This window comes from Ammospiza nelsoni, chromosome W (genome assembly GCF_027579445.1).
Source record: "Ammospiza nelsoni isolate bAmmNel1 chromosome W, bAmmNel1.pri, whole genome shotgun sequence".
Lineage (NCBI taxonomy): Eukaryota > Metazoa > Chordata > Aves > Passeriformes > Passerellidae > Ammospiza > Ammospiza nelsoni.
The window spans coordinates 7,722,415-7,738,068 of NC_080668.1; the positions used below are offsets into that span (position 1 = coordinate 7,722,415).

General features: G+C 46.4%; 1 protein-coding gene across 2 annotated transcripts in view; it reads right to left on the bottom strand.

Moving 5' to 3' along the window:
- LOC132086218 (guanine nucleotide-binding protein G(q) subunit alpha) overlaps positions 1-15,654 on the bottom strand; it is a 201,048-nt gene that overhangs the window by 75,943 nt on the left and 109,451 nt on the right. For both annotated transcript variants that reach the window (XM_059491707.1, XM_059491706.1), the window contains one exon: positions 8,310-8,464. In XM_059491707.1, coding sequence (XP_059347690.1) covers positions 8,310-8,464 — 155 coding nt within the window. The remainder of the gene's footprint in view (positions 1-8,309; positions 8,465-15,654) is intronic.

The window sequence follows — 15,654 nt, forward strand, 5'->3', positions numbered from 1 at the left end:
GAAATTTTCACTTATATGTAATTTCCTATGATTTTTAGCTTTCTTACCATTGAAAAATAAACCACAATATTTTATATTTGGGGACACTGAGAATCCATGCAATACAAGAGAGATTTTACTGTATTTTGAACCATTGTGCATCAAAATATGCATATATAAGTAGTAAAAGTGATAGACTGTGAAGGTAACCAGCTCTATGGGACAGCATATTGCATAGAACTGTTGGTGTCATGTTGCCAGCCCCTGGGCTGAGTGACAAGGGTTTTGGCCAATCAGATCTCTCATAAAACTACAGGCATTTCAGTGGCCCAGGACCCGAAGGGACATGGAATTCAAACCAATGAGAGCACCCAGATCGGGTCTTTCAAATCCTCTATATTAAGGGAGGGCATGGAAAATAAAGGTCTCTATGCCACACGAATATCTAGGGTGAGTGGTCTCTGTCTCCTTGCCCCTCACCCCCTGACACGTGACCTAAGACGTGGTGAACCCTGAAGTTATAGAACTCAGCAGCACAGAGCAAAGTGGACACACAGCATTAGAGCTGGAAATCGGTGTAGAACTAGATTATAAGAAGTGTAAGAGCTGGGAATTGGTGTGGGAGCCGGATTACAAGGGCATCAGAGCCCGGATTGATGTTTGGAACCGGAGGAATACAGCCTGGGAGCTGGGAACAGTGGAAGAGCCGATACGGTGAAAAAACAGGACTTTGCTAAGTAGCGGAAAGTGCTACAAGGTTTCTAGCCCTGTTTTTGTGGACTGGAATCTCTTAGGAGACCATGGGAGCTTAGATGTCAGGACCAGATAACTCCGTAATGAAGGTACTGATTTTCTTTCAAAGAAGAGGGATAATGCACAATGAACGAGCTCTACAAGCTTTATTCACGTGGTGCGAAAACCATGAGCTGCACATATCAGAAGAGGACGTTTTAAATTTGCCTTTTTGGGAGAGGGTTGGACAAAATATATTTGAGGCAGTCTTATTTGGCAATGATGCAGCCATCGGTATTATAAACCATGAACGCTCATTCTGGACTTGGTAAAACAATTAGATTATGAAAGGCAAAGAGGGAAGGGCAGTAGCGCAACCATTCCTCTTTCTCACCCTGCGCGGGAGCCGTCTGTCCCCGGCTGCTGTGAAGACGTGCCCTGCTACATTGAGACTACGGTTGACCGCTGTGGAGCGATCGTGGGAAACCGCACAGCCCCAGGGAGTGGGGGAATCCCGGGAAACGGAGACCATCCGGGGGCTGCCCGAGCCGCAACTGTCGGCAATGCCCAGGGAACCAGTAGCGCCGGTTGCGCAATCCGGACACGTGGAGAGAGGGATGCCGCCGTAGCTCCGGGATGCCCCCCGTCCAGTCCGGACTGCTGTAATCACCATGCAGCTACCCCGGGCCAATATATCGCCGATCCAGGCGGGTATGCCATGCCACCCCGTTCTGGGGGAACAGACCACGCTGTGGGTGCTTCTTACCCCAACGGGACACTATGCCATGCGGCCGCTCTGAGTCCTCCCCGGTTAAAGGGGAATTCCGCAGCCATTACACCGTGTCACGTGGCCGCTGACATCGCCCCCCCACCATTCGCACCGGGTCCGCCTGTACTTCCCATCACCATGGAAACACCAACTTCTCCGGAGACTTAGTGGGCTGGCTCCAAAGCCACACCTTCGAGGGATGTGCCTACCCCCGTGACCCCGCCTGCGACAGGGGGCGGGCCCCTGCACCCAAGCCAGCCTCCGTGGAACACAGCCTCACCTCCGATGGGAGTGGTCCCGCCACCGACCTAACCCCCAAGGGCGGGTCTGGGAACGCATCCACCAGGAACCCCAGCAGACATCCAACCCAGAAGCAGAGCAGCTACCCCCTCAGCCCTGCTTCTACCAGAACAACAGCCTTACATGCCGGCAAGGGACACAAGGTATCATCGTCCCCCTGCAGAACACCACGACAATACCACAGTCGTCTTGTTGCTGACAGTCCTGCCAGATCCTGCAAGTGTCTGGGAAAAGGCAAAGCTTGCTGCTGTCATGAGTGGAGACTATGAGGGAGCAGAACTCATTAATGTTCCTATATCGGGGGACGGGGAACCAGAGGATGAGACACCGGGAGCTTATCCTGTAATAAGAGGCAATGGGACTAGTTCTGACAAATATACCCCTTTTCAATGGCCAGCTCTATCTGAACTGTGTCAACTTGTGGCCAAGCATGGTTTGGGCTCTACTGCAGTTCTAATATGCTACAGTTCTTAACCACTGAGGAGATAACTCCCTTTGCTATAAAGCAACTAGCAAAACTGATGTTTACAACTGTCCAATATACGGTTTTTGAATCAGCATGGAAGAGCGATGCTTATAAACAAGGGTTAAAAAATCTAAAGATTCCATGGGAGGACCCACATTATGGGGCAAGGGTCCCTCAGCTTCTGGGTCTCACGCCACTGGACAATATGAAGCTCCAAGCCAGGTTACACCCACTAATACTGGCACAAGTAAAGGAATTGGGTCTGCAAGCACTGTTCAAAGTAGCTAGCATGACAAACCCGACCCAAACACACTCAAAGATAAGACAAGGAGTCAAAGAACTGTACTTAAAAATCATAGAGAGATTGCAAGATGCAATGGAAAAACAAATTGTTAGTGCAGAAATCAGCTAATTTTACAGCTGGCAAAAGACAATGCCAATGAGGATTGCCGGAGGGTGGTAGAACTGTTACCTAATGAGAACCCATCACTAAATGACCTGATAAATGCCTGTGCTAAGGTTGGATCCAATTTTCATAACATGACTATGTAAGCAAATTCTATAACAGCAGCTGCAAAGGTAGCACCTCAATGCTTCCAGTGTGGTCAGCAAGGCCACCTGAGAGCAAACTGTCCCCAAAGTCCTTTCCACAGGGGATGTTTCAAGGACAGAACAGAGCATATACCAGCTGCAGCTGATGAGGAAGGACCGGACATGTGGCCAAGGTATGCATGTCAAGACTTCATGCTAATGGTCAATTTCTTAAGAACCAGGGAAACAGGATACCGAGCAAGGACAGAAATCGCTTGGCGGCACAAGTAATTTCCCACGTCTCAGCACAAGCCTATGTGATCAGCTCACAAGAGGGACTCGAGGAGCAACTGGAATGGATGTGTCCACCTCTGTCACAATAACTATATGCACTTCACAGGTACACAGGGTCCCTCTCTAGACTTGGGGGCCAATCGGGGAAGAATTAAGTGCACTGTTAATTGGAAAGTCCAGTACCACAATGCAAGGTATAATTGTACCCTATTGTTATCGATACAAGTTTTGCTGGACAAATACATGCAATGGTTTCAAACTCTACTCCACCAGTAGACCATTCCTGAAAAAAATAGAATTGCTCAACTTGTCCCTTTTAAATCTTATATCCCCAAAACAGACTCTAGAAAGCAAGAAGATCAAGGCTTTGGATCCACAGGGCAACCCCAGGTGAACTGGACTCAGATCGTGAGTAATCAAAGACCCAACATGGTTTGTACTATGATGATGCCTAAGGCAAAGCCCTCACAGATAAAGGTCAGTGGGATGGTGGACACAGGAGCAGACATCACCATCATCTCTGCCAACATGTGACCACCATCGTGGCCTACTACACCTTTGGGATCTGCCATTGCTGGCCTAGGAGGGGGCACACAGATGCTGAAGCAGCAGTCCTGTGCTGATAAAGAATCCTGAGGGCCAAACAGCTACAATATGGCCATACATCACTACTGCACCGTTGAACCTGTAGGGGAGGGATGTTCTGTCTGCATGGGGGGTTCGGGTAGGAAGGGATTTTTAACAGGGGCCGCTGTGTTGAAGGGTGCAAGGTGTTCCACACCAGCCTTAAAATGGCTTACAGATCAGCCTGTGTGGATACCACAGTGGCCCCTTGAGGAAGAAAAGTTAAATGCCCTAAAAACACTTGTAAAAGAAAAACTAGCACAAGGACACATAGAACCCTCTATGAGCCCCTGGAATACCCCTTTATTTGTGGTAAAAAAGAAATCGGGTATATGGAGATTGCTCCATGACCTGAGAAGAATCAATTCAGTGATGGAGGGCATGGGGGCTGAAGCAAAGTGAAAATTTTGCAAGATAGAAATCCATTTTAATTTAGGTGAAATGTACATTTTTGAGTTGAGCCTGTGGTTAGAAATCGTAATTATTTAGCCAGGCTGCAAGACCTATGCTCAGTGAAGTTACTTCAGCGAAGGACAGAGATAAAGGGGAGGAGACAGAAGATGATAGAGAGAGACAAGGACTGCTGTAAGGGCAAGTCAGCCTGACCTCGGAATTCTTTCTGATAAAAAGGAACTAGTGGTAAAAGTCACAAGAGACCCATAAAAAATGAATATGTATGAATCTATTGTGAAACTGTATGCATATGTATTTGAGAGGGAGATAAAAAGAGACTTGAAGTTCTCAGAGGTATGCATGCCTTTTTGAGGAGAGTTTTCTCCGCATGTGTCCGACGCCGCAAATAAATATACCGAGCTTTACAACTTTTATAAAGTTGTGAGGTTTCTTCTTTTCTCCGCAAAACAGGGGCTTTGCAAGGCGGTATGCCTTCCCCTACAATGATACCTGGCTCCTGGGACATCCTGATTGTGGACCTAAAAGATTGCTTTTTCACTATTCTACTGCACCCAAACGATACCTCAAAGTTTGCCTTTACGGTGCCCTCCATTAATAACGCTGCACCAGCACAGTGTTATCGATGGCGTGTACTTCCACAAGGAATGCGCAACAGTCCCAGTATCTGTCAGTGGTATGTTGCACAAGCACTCTCATCCATGAGAGAAGTTTCCAGGGGCATACTGTTATCATTACATGGATGACATTTTGGTTGCATCCCAAACAAAATGGGAACTCTTACAGATTCAGCCAAACCTGCTGCCAGCACTGAAATCATTTGGGCTACAGATGGCGCCAGAGAAAGTGCAATAACAAGCATCCTGGAAATATTTGGGACTTAAAATTACGAACAAAACAATACAGCCACAGCCAATTCAATTTTCAACCAAGGTTGAGAATTTAAATGATGCACAGAAACTTTTGGGTACTATAAACTGGGTCAGACCATATCTGGGAGTAAATAGTTCACAATTAGCACTCTTATTTGACCTACTGAAAGGGGATCCCGAATTAACTTCCCCCAGAAAACTAACCCCAGATGCAAAAGCTGCTCTCGAAACAGTAGAGCAAGCTATCACAAACAGACAGGTCCACCGGATATGCCCAGAGGTATGTATCACCATATTCTTTATCATTGCTGACTCATATTACGGGCATTATTGGACAGTGGAACACACAATGGCCTGACCCTTTGCACATCCTACAGTGGGTATTCTTACCTCACCGATCAAAAAAGTCGGCACCTACTGTGTCTGAGCTAACTGCACAGCTAATCATTAAATGCCGTCACAGGTGTCTGCAAGTGAATGCAAAAGACCCTGCACAAATTATTATTCCCATAAAACAAGAGGAATTCAAGTGGAGTCTTGCTAACTGCACAGCCTTGCAATGCACCCTTCAAAACTTTACTGGACAAATCACTTACCACTTACCAAGCCATAAATCACTAAAGCTAAGTGATGAAACTACACTCTAAAACCCCTAAATAGCTGAACACCCCTAAAGGGTGTTACAGTATTAACTGATGGCTCTGGGAAAACAGGAAAGGCCATTGTGACATAGATAGAGGAGAGTGAGTGGCAAACATTGGAGGGACACAAGAATGGATCACCTCAAATAGTAGAGCTATGGGCTGTAGATATGGCTTTTCCATGTTTTCCCTACTCTCCCCTAAATGTCATAACCGATTCTGCATATGTGGCTGACATTGCACAAAGGTTAGACTGAACACTACTAAAAGAGATTGATAATGAGCAACTATTTAAATTGCTAAAATTTCTATGTCTAACCATCCAGGCCAGGACTTACCTGTGCTACATCCTACACATCAGGAGCCACACAAATTTACCAGATTTTATCACAGAGGGCAATGCCAGGGCAGATATGCTAGCTATCTCTGCTTGGACAGCACCAAAACCAGATTTGCTGGCACAAGCAAAGGCATCACACAGTTTTTTCCACCAAGGTGCTTGAGCATTACAGTGGCAATTTCAGCTGTCAAACACAGAGGCTCATAATATTGTTAGCATCTGTGTTGACTGTCAAGGTCACGCTGCACCATTGCAGATGGGAGTGAACCCCTATGGACTGCGTGCTTTGCAAATCTGTCAAACTGATGTCACACACATCCCTGAATCTGGCCATTTTAAATACACCCATGTCTCAATTGACACCTTTTCCTCAGCAACATGGGCTACAGTACACACAGGGGAAAGAGGACAGGATGCCATCGCACACTGGCGATCAGCTTGTGCATCCTTGGGCATTCCCCAAACCATCAAAACTGATAATGGCCCTGCATACATCTCACAGAAAACCAGGCAATTTCTACAGCTCTGGGGTGTATCAAACCAAACCCATATCCCTCATTTACCAACTGGACAAGCCATAGTGGAAAGGGCACATGGTGCCTTAAAAGGTATACTTAATAAACAGAAGGGAGGTATGTGTGGTGAGACTCCACAAAGCAGAATAGCTAAAGGTATATACACATTGAATCACCTAAAAGTATTAGAATCCAGTCATCCTAAATCACTTCTTATCACTACAATCATCCTGCAATGTTCAATTGCCCAAACCCAAGGTAATGGTACACGACCTCCTTACCAATACATAGGAGGGTCCTTGGGATCTCATTACTTGGGGTCAGGGATATGTATGTGTTCCAACAGACCGTGAGACATGTTGGGTACCTGCCAGATGCATCCGACCTGCACTGTGTCCTGCTCAGGACCACAGACAGCACCCTCCTGATAAACCCTCAGCAGACATCACAGAGCCATGTGATCAGAGTGATTGATGACTACCTCATGGAAATCTGGGACTACAGTTCACATAAAGACTCAATCTGTTTACAAATTATTTCTCTGTTTACAAACTGTTTTCCTTGTCTACAGATTGTTTCCTAGTTTTCCAGTTGGGTTTGTTTTTGGTTTTTTTTCTTCAATAAGGGTTGAATGATTCTTGTTCTTACAGACTGTTTCATTTTCTTCATTGGTTAAATGGTTTGCTGCTTTTAAAAAAAAGTTGCAATCTGTAACCTACAAGCCTAATGCCTGTGGCATATTTACCTGAGCTCTCCCCTATCGGGTCCTGGACATAAATGCTGCAGCTATAACGCAAATCGAAATTTATAGAAAACAAAGGGTGAGATGTTGGTGCCATGTTTCCAGCCCCTGGGCTGAGTGACAAGGGTTTTGGCCAATCAGATCTCTCATAAGACTACAGCCATTTCAGTGGTCCAGGACCCGAAGGGGTGTGGAGTTCAAACCAGTGAGAGCACCCGGACTGGGTCTTTCAAATCCTCTATATAAGGGAGGGCATGGAAAATAAAGGTCTCTGTGCCACATGAACATCTGGGGAGAGCGGTCTCTGTCTCCTTGCCCCTCACCCCCCTACACGTGACCTAACATAGAACAGCCCGCGTGAGAGGCTGATAAAGCAGAAGCAAAATGTATGGTAATTAGAGAGCATTTGAGCCAATCTCAGCAGACCTAATTAACACACTAGTAGCTCTCTAGCTGCCTAAACTGTATCAGCAAGGTATTTTAAAGTTTTTCTTGACTCAATCACGTATAAAGGATTGTGCTAGATAAGGACCCTCAGGCTACTATGCAGATAAATCTCCAGATTTTTGTTATGTGTATGGCCATGTTCCATTGACTTAACCATCCTTTTTTTTTACCAGATGAAAAATTTTACCAGACCTCTGTAGTATATTACTCAGAGCATCTGAATTTCTTGGAGATGACATTTAGACAATGCTCAGGGTCCAATGTTAAATTGCATTGCTATTTTAAACAAGGAAAACAGATGTTCAAGGGCGTTGCAATTTTTGTGATTTGCATAGAGGTCTACCTTTGATTGCACTTTCCTAGTAATAATGTAAGATTTCAAATTATCATACACTTATGTTTTGAGAAACACACACATAATACTAAACTAGATTCACTACCTTCCTTACAGTAGTCTTTACATTCACATAATTAAGTGCAGGTTTGTGCTGAATATGCATGCACACGCAGATCCTTGCACACACACATAAAGAAACTGTACGTGTAATTACATAAAAATACAGTATACAAAGATAAAAAGTATGAATTAATTTGATAGAAAGAACAGAAAATAAGATACAGTTATTTGTAGCCACTATATACTTACTATTTTGTTGAATCTGATAACTGATATTCTCGTCGTCTATCATAACATTCCTGGATTCCAGGGTCATTCCATAAACTTCTCAGTGCATCTACATAGGGGTTCTCAAAAGTTGACACCTTCTCTACATCGACTTCTCGAACTAACTGTGCATGAGCCTAATTTGAAACAAAGAAAACAATTTAATTTATTTCATTTTCTATGTTTACAAATAGTTCATTTTCTCAGGTTGAAAGGTGTAACTGAGTGTGTATTCTATTGCCATCTGTTAGAGGTGGGGCAGTTATCTTCTGTTAATTAGGCAGTTTTTTTATCTCTTCCACTACCCATCCTCCCTCAGAGGAGATATCTTCTGTTAATGGGCCATTGAGTCTCACCGCATAACTGATAAAATTACATCATCCTCTTGTGAGATGCTCTGCCCAGAGGGAGGAGCCAAGCATTCCTACCTAGATATAATCTGAGATTTGGAACACCACAGTCAGCCTTCTCCCACTGGATTCCCAGAGGAGCAGCTTTCTTCTCCACTGGATTCCCAGAGGAAGACCAGGCCTATCTACACCACCACTGGACCTTCAGAGGAAAACTACACCCTTTTACAAGATCAGTGCTTCAACAGAACCACACCTGTCACTCCAGGAGGACTGCAGCCACCATTTAATCAGACTGCTGCCAACACCCTGACCCACAGGGTGTCAGGTTGTATTCTGATTCTTTCACTGTTGTTTTGTATTACTGCATTTTTATTTTTTCCTAATGAAGAACTGTTATTCCTACTCCCATATCTTTCCCTGAAAGGCCCTTAATTTCAAAACTATAATAATTTGGAGGGAGGGGGTTTACATTTTCCATTTTAAGGACGTGTCTTGCCTGCCTTAGCAAACCAAGACAGATTTTGGCGCCCAATGTGAGGCTCGAGGGTATCGAGAGAAAAAGGGTGAAAAAGAAATAGCAGTTCTTGAGTAACCTAATTTTTTGTGTGCTGGATACAGAAAACTTGTAAAGTGTCACCATGTGGTCTAGCTTACCCTGGTTCGGGTGGCATGTGGTCATGGCTATATTTCTCCCATTTGAATGCCCTTATCTAAACATGGTTCCTATAACTAAGGCTAGTGTGGCTGTTATTCAGTTTGCTTTACGGGTTAATAGGGGGAGGAATTCATGGATATTTAACTTCCTCTGGAAGGCAGGCACATGGAGTCAGAGCTATCACACACTAACTGTATGTTTTTGGGGTTACTTTAATAATGGTACCTACTGTGAGGAAATGACACCGAGGGAAGTTTTCTCCCAACCCTTTAACCATCTCTTTGGGTCTGCCCCACCAGTATTCAATGGGTTCAAATCTTCTCTAAATGCTAATGACATCATACAGTGGTTGATGTTGCTGATACATCTGTTAAGCCTGTTCTATTTAGCATTCAGAGATAAGGGAAGATTGACTTGCATAACCACCCTGACACCTATCCCAGAAAGTAGGGATGCTGCCACAGAACCTGACACTGCCCTGGGGACTAGGGATGCTGCCCCAGAGCCTGACCATGCCCCACAGCCCACCTCAGAAATAAACCACCCAGATTGGGTAGGAGTTCTGGTAAAGGAGATATGTGAGATGAGCCAGATGCTGAAAGAGTACATTTCTCCAGCTGGTGAGAAATCCTCCTCCTGCCTCAAAGAGGGAGAGTTTAAGGGTGCAGCAGTGGAACCCACAGATGTTACAACTGTCCACATTCCAGCTGAACTGCAAGGACAGTCACAGCCAGCAACAGTCGCCTCTGTGGAAATGAGGAAGTCTAAGATGAAAACAAAACAGCCAGATAAGGATAAGAATGGAGCATCTTCACAACCTGCAGGGGAGCCAACAGTTGAGATCATCACAAAGTCCCTGACATATGAAAGTCTCTGTAATCTGCACAAAGACATATGACAGGGACATCAGGCTTATATAACCTGGTAATTTTGAGTCTGAGACCTTATGGGTACAGGTGTGCAACAAGATGGTGGTGAGGCAAGGAATGTGGGACCCTTGACCCAGGACTCAGGTGTGAATCAGGTATTCATAAGGGAGCCAGGGTCCCCTTTCCCTCTGGGACCGGCTTTTAATGAGTGTGGTGGTTTGACCAGGAAGAAGTGGGAATTCTGGGATGTTGTGGTCAAACCAATGGGTGCTTGGATTTTGATATTGGCACCTGGTGTAGCCAGTGGGTTTTTGGACACACCTCTGAGAACACACAGGGGTTAAAAGCAGAGCTTCAGCCCTGGGAGGCTCTCTTGGGACTTCGAGGGACAGAGGTCGGATCTCCCTTCCCCCGTCCAGCCGCTGCTTCTGGGTGGGGGAGGGGCAGCCATGTGGTAAGCCTGGGCCTGGACAGAGCCTTGGAGACAGAGAGAGAGAGAGAGAGTGCAGCCTGTGTCTTTATCTTGAAACTCAGTAAATATGTGCTGGCAGCAGGCAGCCCGGCTGAGGAGATGGGGGGGGTGCAGCCAGGAGTCCGGCTGCCTGGAGGAGTTTTTAACCCTTTTTTGGACAATGAAAACCTTACAGAACATTAACCCTTCCTAGACGAGTGATAAGAGTGGAGGAGGACGAAGGAAATGAACGAGTGATGGGGGTCTGGACCAGAGAGAGAGAGAGAGTGAGAGATGTTGAAAGAATGGAGAAGATGGAGTGGCATTTTATGCTGGACTCTTTCGTGTAGCCATGGACAGAGCCATGTTTCCGTGTGATACAGAGACTGAGTCCAGGGGGAGAAATGTCCCAGTGCCAAAGAAGATTCAGTGTGGGTACCCCTCGGCCCCAGGGGGTATATAAAATATGGGGGGGACAGATGTCCCAAAGGTGAGAAGGTGAGATACTGTGCTTTTCTGGAACTGGACAAAGCATCCTTAAAAAGACAACCCTGGAAGCAGTCCTGATCCCTGTTTGGTGGTGAGAGCACCGGAACAAGGACGGAAAAGGCCACCACGACACATGGAAGGACTCCCTCTCCTCTTGAGGAACTGAAAGTTTGAGCAATCTAAAGGGTGGTGTTGGACCCAGAACTGGTGATTTTGGAGGATGTATTGTATTGGGAATTTAGGGGAGAGGAGGGGGAGAGTGTTTTTTGTGAGGTTTTCATTTTCCTAGTGTTTTCTTTTTTTTCTTTTGTGTGTAGTTTAGTAATTGTTTGTGTGTAGTTGGGTTAATAAACTTTTCTTTATGTTTAAGTTGGAGCCTGCTTTGCTTATTCCTGGTCACATCTCACAGCAGACACCGGGGAGAAGATGAACTCATGGGGGCTCTGGCTTTGCCAGGCCAAAACCATAACAATGAGCATCAGAGAGAGGTTTGTCCACAGGGAGAGAATGCAAGGGCACCATCATAGAATGCGCTAAAAGACCCTTGAGGAAGGGATCCAACAGCTGAGAGAAGCAGCAGTATTGGAGGTACTCTTTGGGAGGGATGGACAGCATGATAATGAACCTGACAAAGCCAGGTGCACAGGGCAACTGTTGTAGACTGGCAAATCTAGGGCCATCTCTATACACCACCTTCATTGCAACTATTAATGCCGATAACAACCAAGACAGTAGGTTCTGTCACCAACAAGCTTAGAAATTATGAGAGTATGATCAATGGCCTGATGCAGGCCCATGTCTCTGCTGTAATTAGAAGCCTCCAAGAGGAGATGAGGGAGGAGGTGAGGAGGAACAGTTCCTATATGGCACCAGTGAAAGTCACAGGCAGCAAAATCAGAGCCCAACGTCCCCCCGATAGAGAGATATGGCACACCCTCTGAGCTGACCTGTGGTTCTTCCTGGGTGACCATGGGGAAGACATGGGATGTGAAACCTGTAAGAGTGATCTCTGGGGCCTTTTCGGGGGTCCGATCTGGCTAGATCTGGACCTTGGCCCCTTGCAGTCTTACAAGGACAAAATAAAAATACTCGAGGCACTCTTTCCTCTTGGGACCAGAGTCCCACTTTATTCTGGATAGAAGCTGCCTGGGAATCAAGGCGGTGTCCCTGGGGGGAAAGAGGCTGGAATGTCTGATGGCAGGAGATTTTAAATCCAGGGAAAGGGGGGCAGAGGAGAGGGGCCACAGCCAATGTGATACAAGTGAGGGGAGGGGTGAGGGGAGGAGTAACATGGGGAGAGACCACCACTACTGGGGCTTAAGGGAGAGGGGAAGACCATGAGATATGAGGGGGGAACCCATGAGGATACAAACATACTATTCGGTGCAAAATACCAAACCCAGTGCAAAACAACAACTAAATAAACTATTTAGTGCAATACAACAGAAACCTACTTCTGTCCTGGCAGAATGGGTGTGTCAACACAAGGAGGGAAACACTAACTGAGGGAGTTCCACTAAAGTGAAAGCAGCCTCAGCCTCTCATGACTGAGCTGCTGGGTATGATCTGTCAGATCCCCTTGAAGGTACCTCTAGCATGTATGCCCAGGAAAGGAATGATAACCAGGGCTAGAGGGGCCCTGCCTCTAGCCAGGAAGAGGCACGGGAAAACTGGATCTTCTGGACAGTGTGGATCCAATGGCCTGGAACATCAGAGCCACAAAAATTTGAAACGTTAGTTGATACTAGTGCTCAATGTACCCTAATGCCATCGGGACATGTGGGGGCAGAACCTGTTTCCATTGCTGGGGTAATGGGGGGGGGCCACAGCAATTGACCCTGTTGGAAGCCAAGGGGAGCCTGACTGGGAAGGAGTGGCAGAAACATCCTATTGTGACCAGCCCAGAGGGCCCGTGTATTCTAGGCAAAGACTTTCTTGAGAATAACTATTACAAAGACCCAAAGGGACTCAGGTGGGCTTTTGAAATAGCTGCTGTAGAGGCAGAGGACATTAGGCAATTGAACATCTTGCCTGGACTATCAGAAAACCCATCTGCAGTAGGACTCCTGAGGGTGGAAAAGCAACGAGTACCAATTGCCACCTTGATGATGCACCACGGGCAGTATCAGATGAATCAAGATGCTGTGATCTCCATCCATAAAATGATCTGTGAGCTGGAGAGCCAAGGGGTGCTCAGCAAAACCCATTCACCCTTTCAACAGACCCATTTGGCCTGTGCGCAAGTCTGACAGAAAATGGAGACTGACGGTGGTCTATCGTAGCTTGAATGAAGTGACTCCATCACTGAGCACTGCTGTGCCGGACATGCCGGAACTCCAGTACAAGCTGGAGACTAGGCAGCGAGGTGGTATGCCACTATTGACATTGCCAATGTATTTTTCTCCATTCCTCTGGCAGCAGAGTGCAGGCTTTAGTTTGCCTTCACCTGGAGGGGAGTGCAGTACACCTGGAACCGACTGCCCCAGGGGTGGAAACACAGCCCCACCATCTGCCATGGACTGATCTGAGCTGCCCTAGAAAAGAGTGAAGCTTCAGAACATCTCCAGTACATTGATGACATCATTGTGTGTGGGAACACGGCAATGGAAGCATTTGAGAGAGAGCATCATCCATATTCTGCTGAAAGCTGGCTTCGCCATCAAGAGCAACTTCAAAGGACCTGCCTAAAAGATCCAATTCCTAGGAGTAAAGTGGCAAGATGGACAGTGTCAGATTCCCACTGATGTCATCAATAAGATCACTGTGATGTCTCCACTGACCAGCAAGAAGGAAACACAAGCTTTCCTAGGTGCCATGTTTTTGGAGAATGCACATTCCTGAGTACAGTCAAATTGTGAGCCCTCTCTACCTGGTTACCTGCAAGAAGAACAATTTCCACTGGGTCTCTGAACAGCAACAAGCCTTCGCCCAGATCGAGCAAGAGATCATTCAGCCAATAGCCCTTGTCCTAGTCAGGACGGGACGAGAGGTGAAGAATGTGCTTTACTCTGCCGCCAGGAAAAATGGCTTGTCCTGGAGCCTGTGGCAGAAGGTGCCTAGAGAGACTCAAGGCTGACCACTGGGATTTTGGAGTCGAAGCTACAGAGGATCTGAAGCCAACTACACTATAACAGAGAAGGAAATCTTGGCCCCCTATGAAGGAGTTCAAGCTGCCTCAGAGGTGATTGGCATGGAAGCACAACTCCTCCTGGCACCCTGACTACCACTGCTGAGATGGATGTTTAAAGGAAAGGTTTCCTCTACCCACCATGCCACTGATGCCACATGGAGCAAATGGATTACCCTCATCACACAGCGCGCCTGTATTGCCCTGGGACTTTGGAAATAATTACAAACGTGCTGGAAGTTGAAAACTTTAGTCTCACTGATGAAGAAGAGCAGGAACAAGTGACACAGGCTGAAGAAGCTCCACTGTAAAACAGACTACCAGCAGAAGAAACACGATATGCTCTTTTCACTGATGTTTCTTGTTGCATCGTAGAGATGAACTAGAAGTAGAAAGCAGCCGTATGGAGCCCCACAAGACAAGCTGCACAAGCTACCGAAGGAGAAGGTGGATCAAGCCAACTTGCTGATCTAAGGTCGTTCAGCTGGCCCTGGACATTGCTGAAAGAGAGAAGTGGCCAAAGCTCTACCTCTACACTGATTCATGGATGATAGCCAATGCTCTGTGGGGCTGGCTAGAAAAGTGTAAAAAGGCCAACTGGCAATGTAGAGGAAAACCAGTCTGAGCTGCCGATGAGTAGAAAGACATTGCCACTCAGGTAGAGAAGTTACCTGTGAAAGTCTGTCATGTAGATTCCCATGTTCCCAAGAGTAGAGCTAATGAGGAGCACCAAAACAATGAGCAGGTAAATCAGGCTACAAAGATAGAGGTGTCAAAGACAGACTTAGATCGGCAACACAAAAGAGAGCTGTTCTTAGCTCAGTGAGCTCATGATGCTTCAAGTCATCAGGGCAGAGATGCCGCCTATAAGGCATGAGACCGAGGGGTAGATTTAACCATGGATAGTATTTCTCACTTTATCCATGACTGTGAGATGTGTGCTGAGATCAAGCAGGCCAAGCAGGTGAAACCCCTATAGTATGGTGGGCAGTGGTCCAAATATAACTATGGGGAGGCCTGGCAGATTGACTACATCACACTGCCCCAGTAAGAACTATGTGCTGACCATGGTGGAAGCCACCACTGGCTAGTTGGAGACCTACGCTGTACCTCACACTACTGCCCAGAACACCATCTTGGGCCTGGAAAAACAAGTCCTGTAGAGACATGGCACCCCTGGAGAGAACTGAGTCAGACAACAGGACCCATTTCAAGAATGGCTTTATAAACACCTGGGCCAGAGAACATGGTGTTGAAAAGATATATCATATCCCTTATCATGCACCAGCTGCTGGGAAAGTTGATTGGTGCAACGGACTGCTTAAGACCACCCTGAAGGAACGTGGCAGGGTAACCTTTAGAAATTGAGACATTAACTTGGCA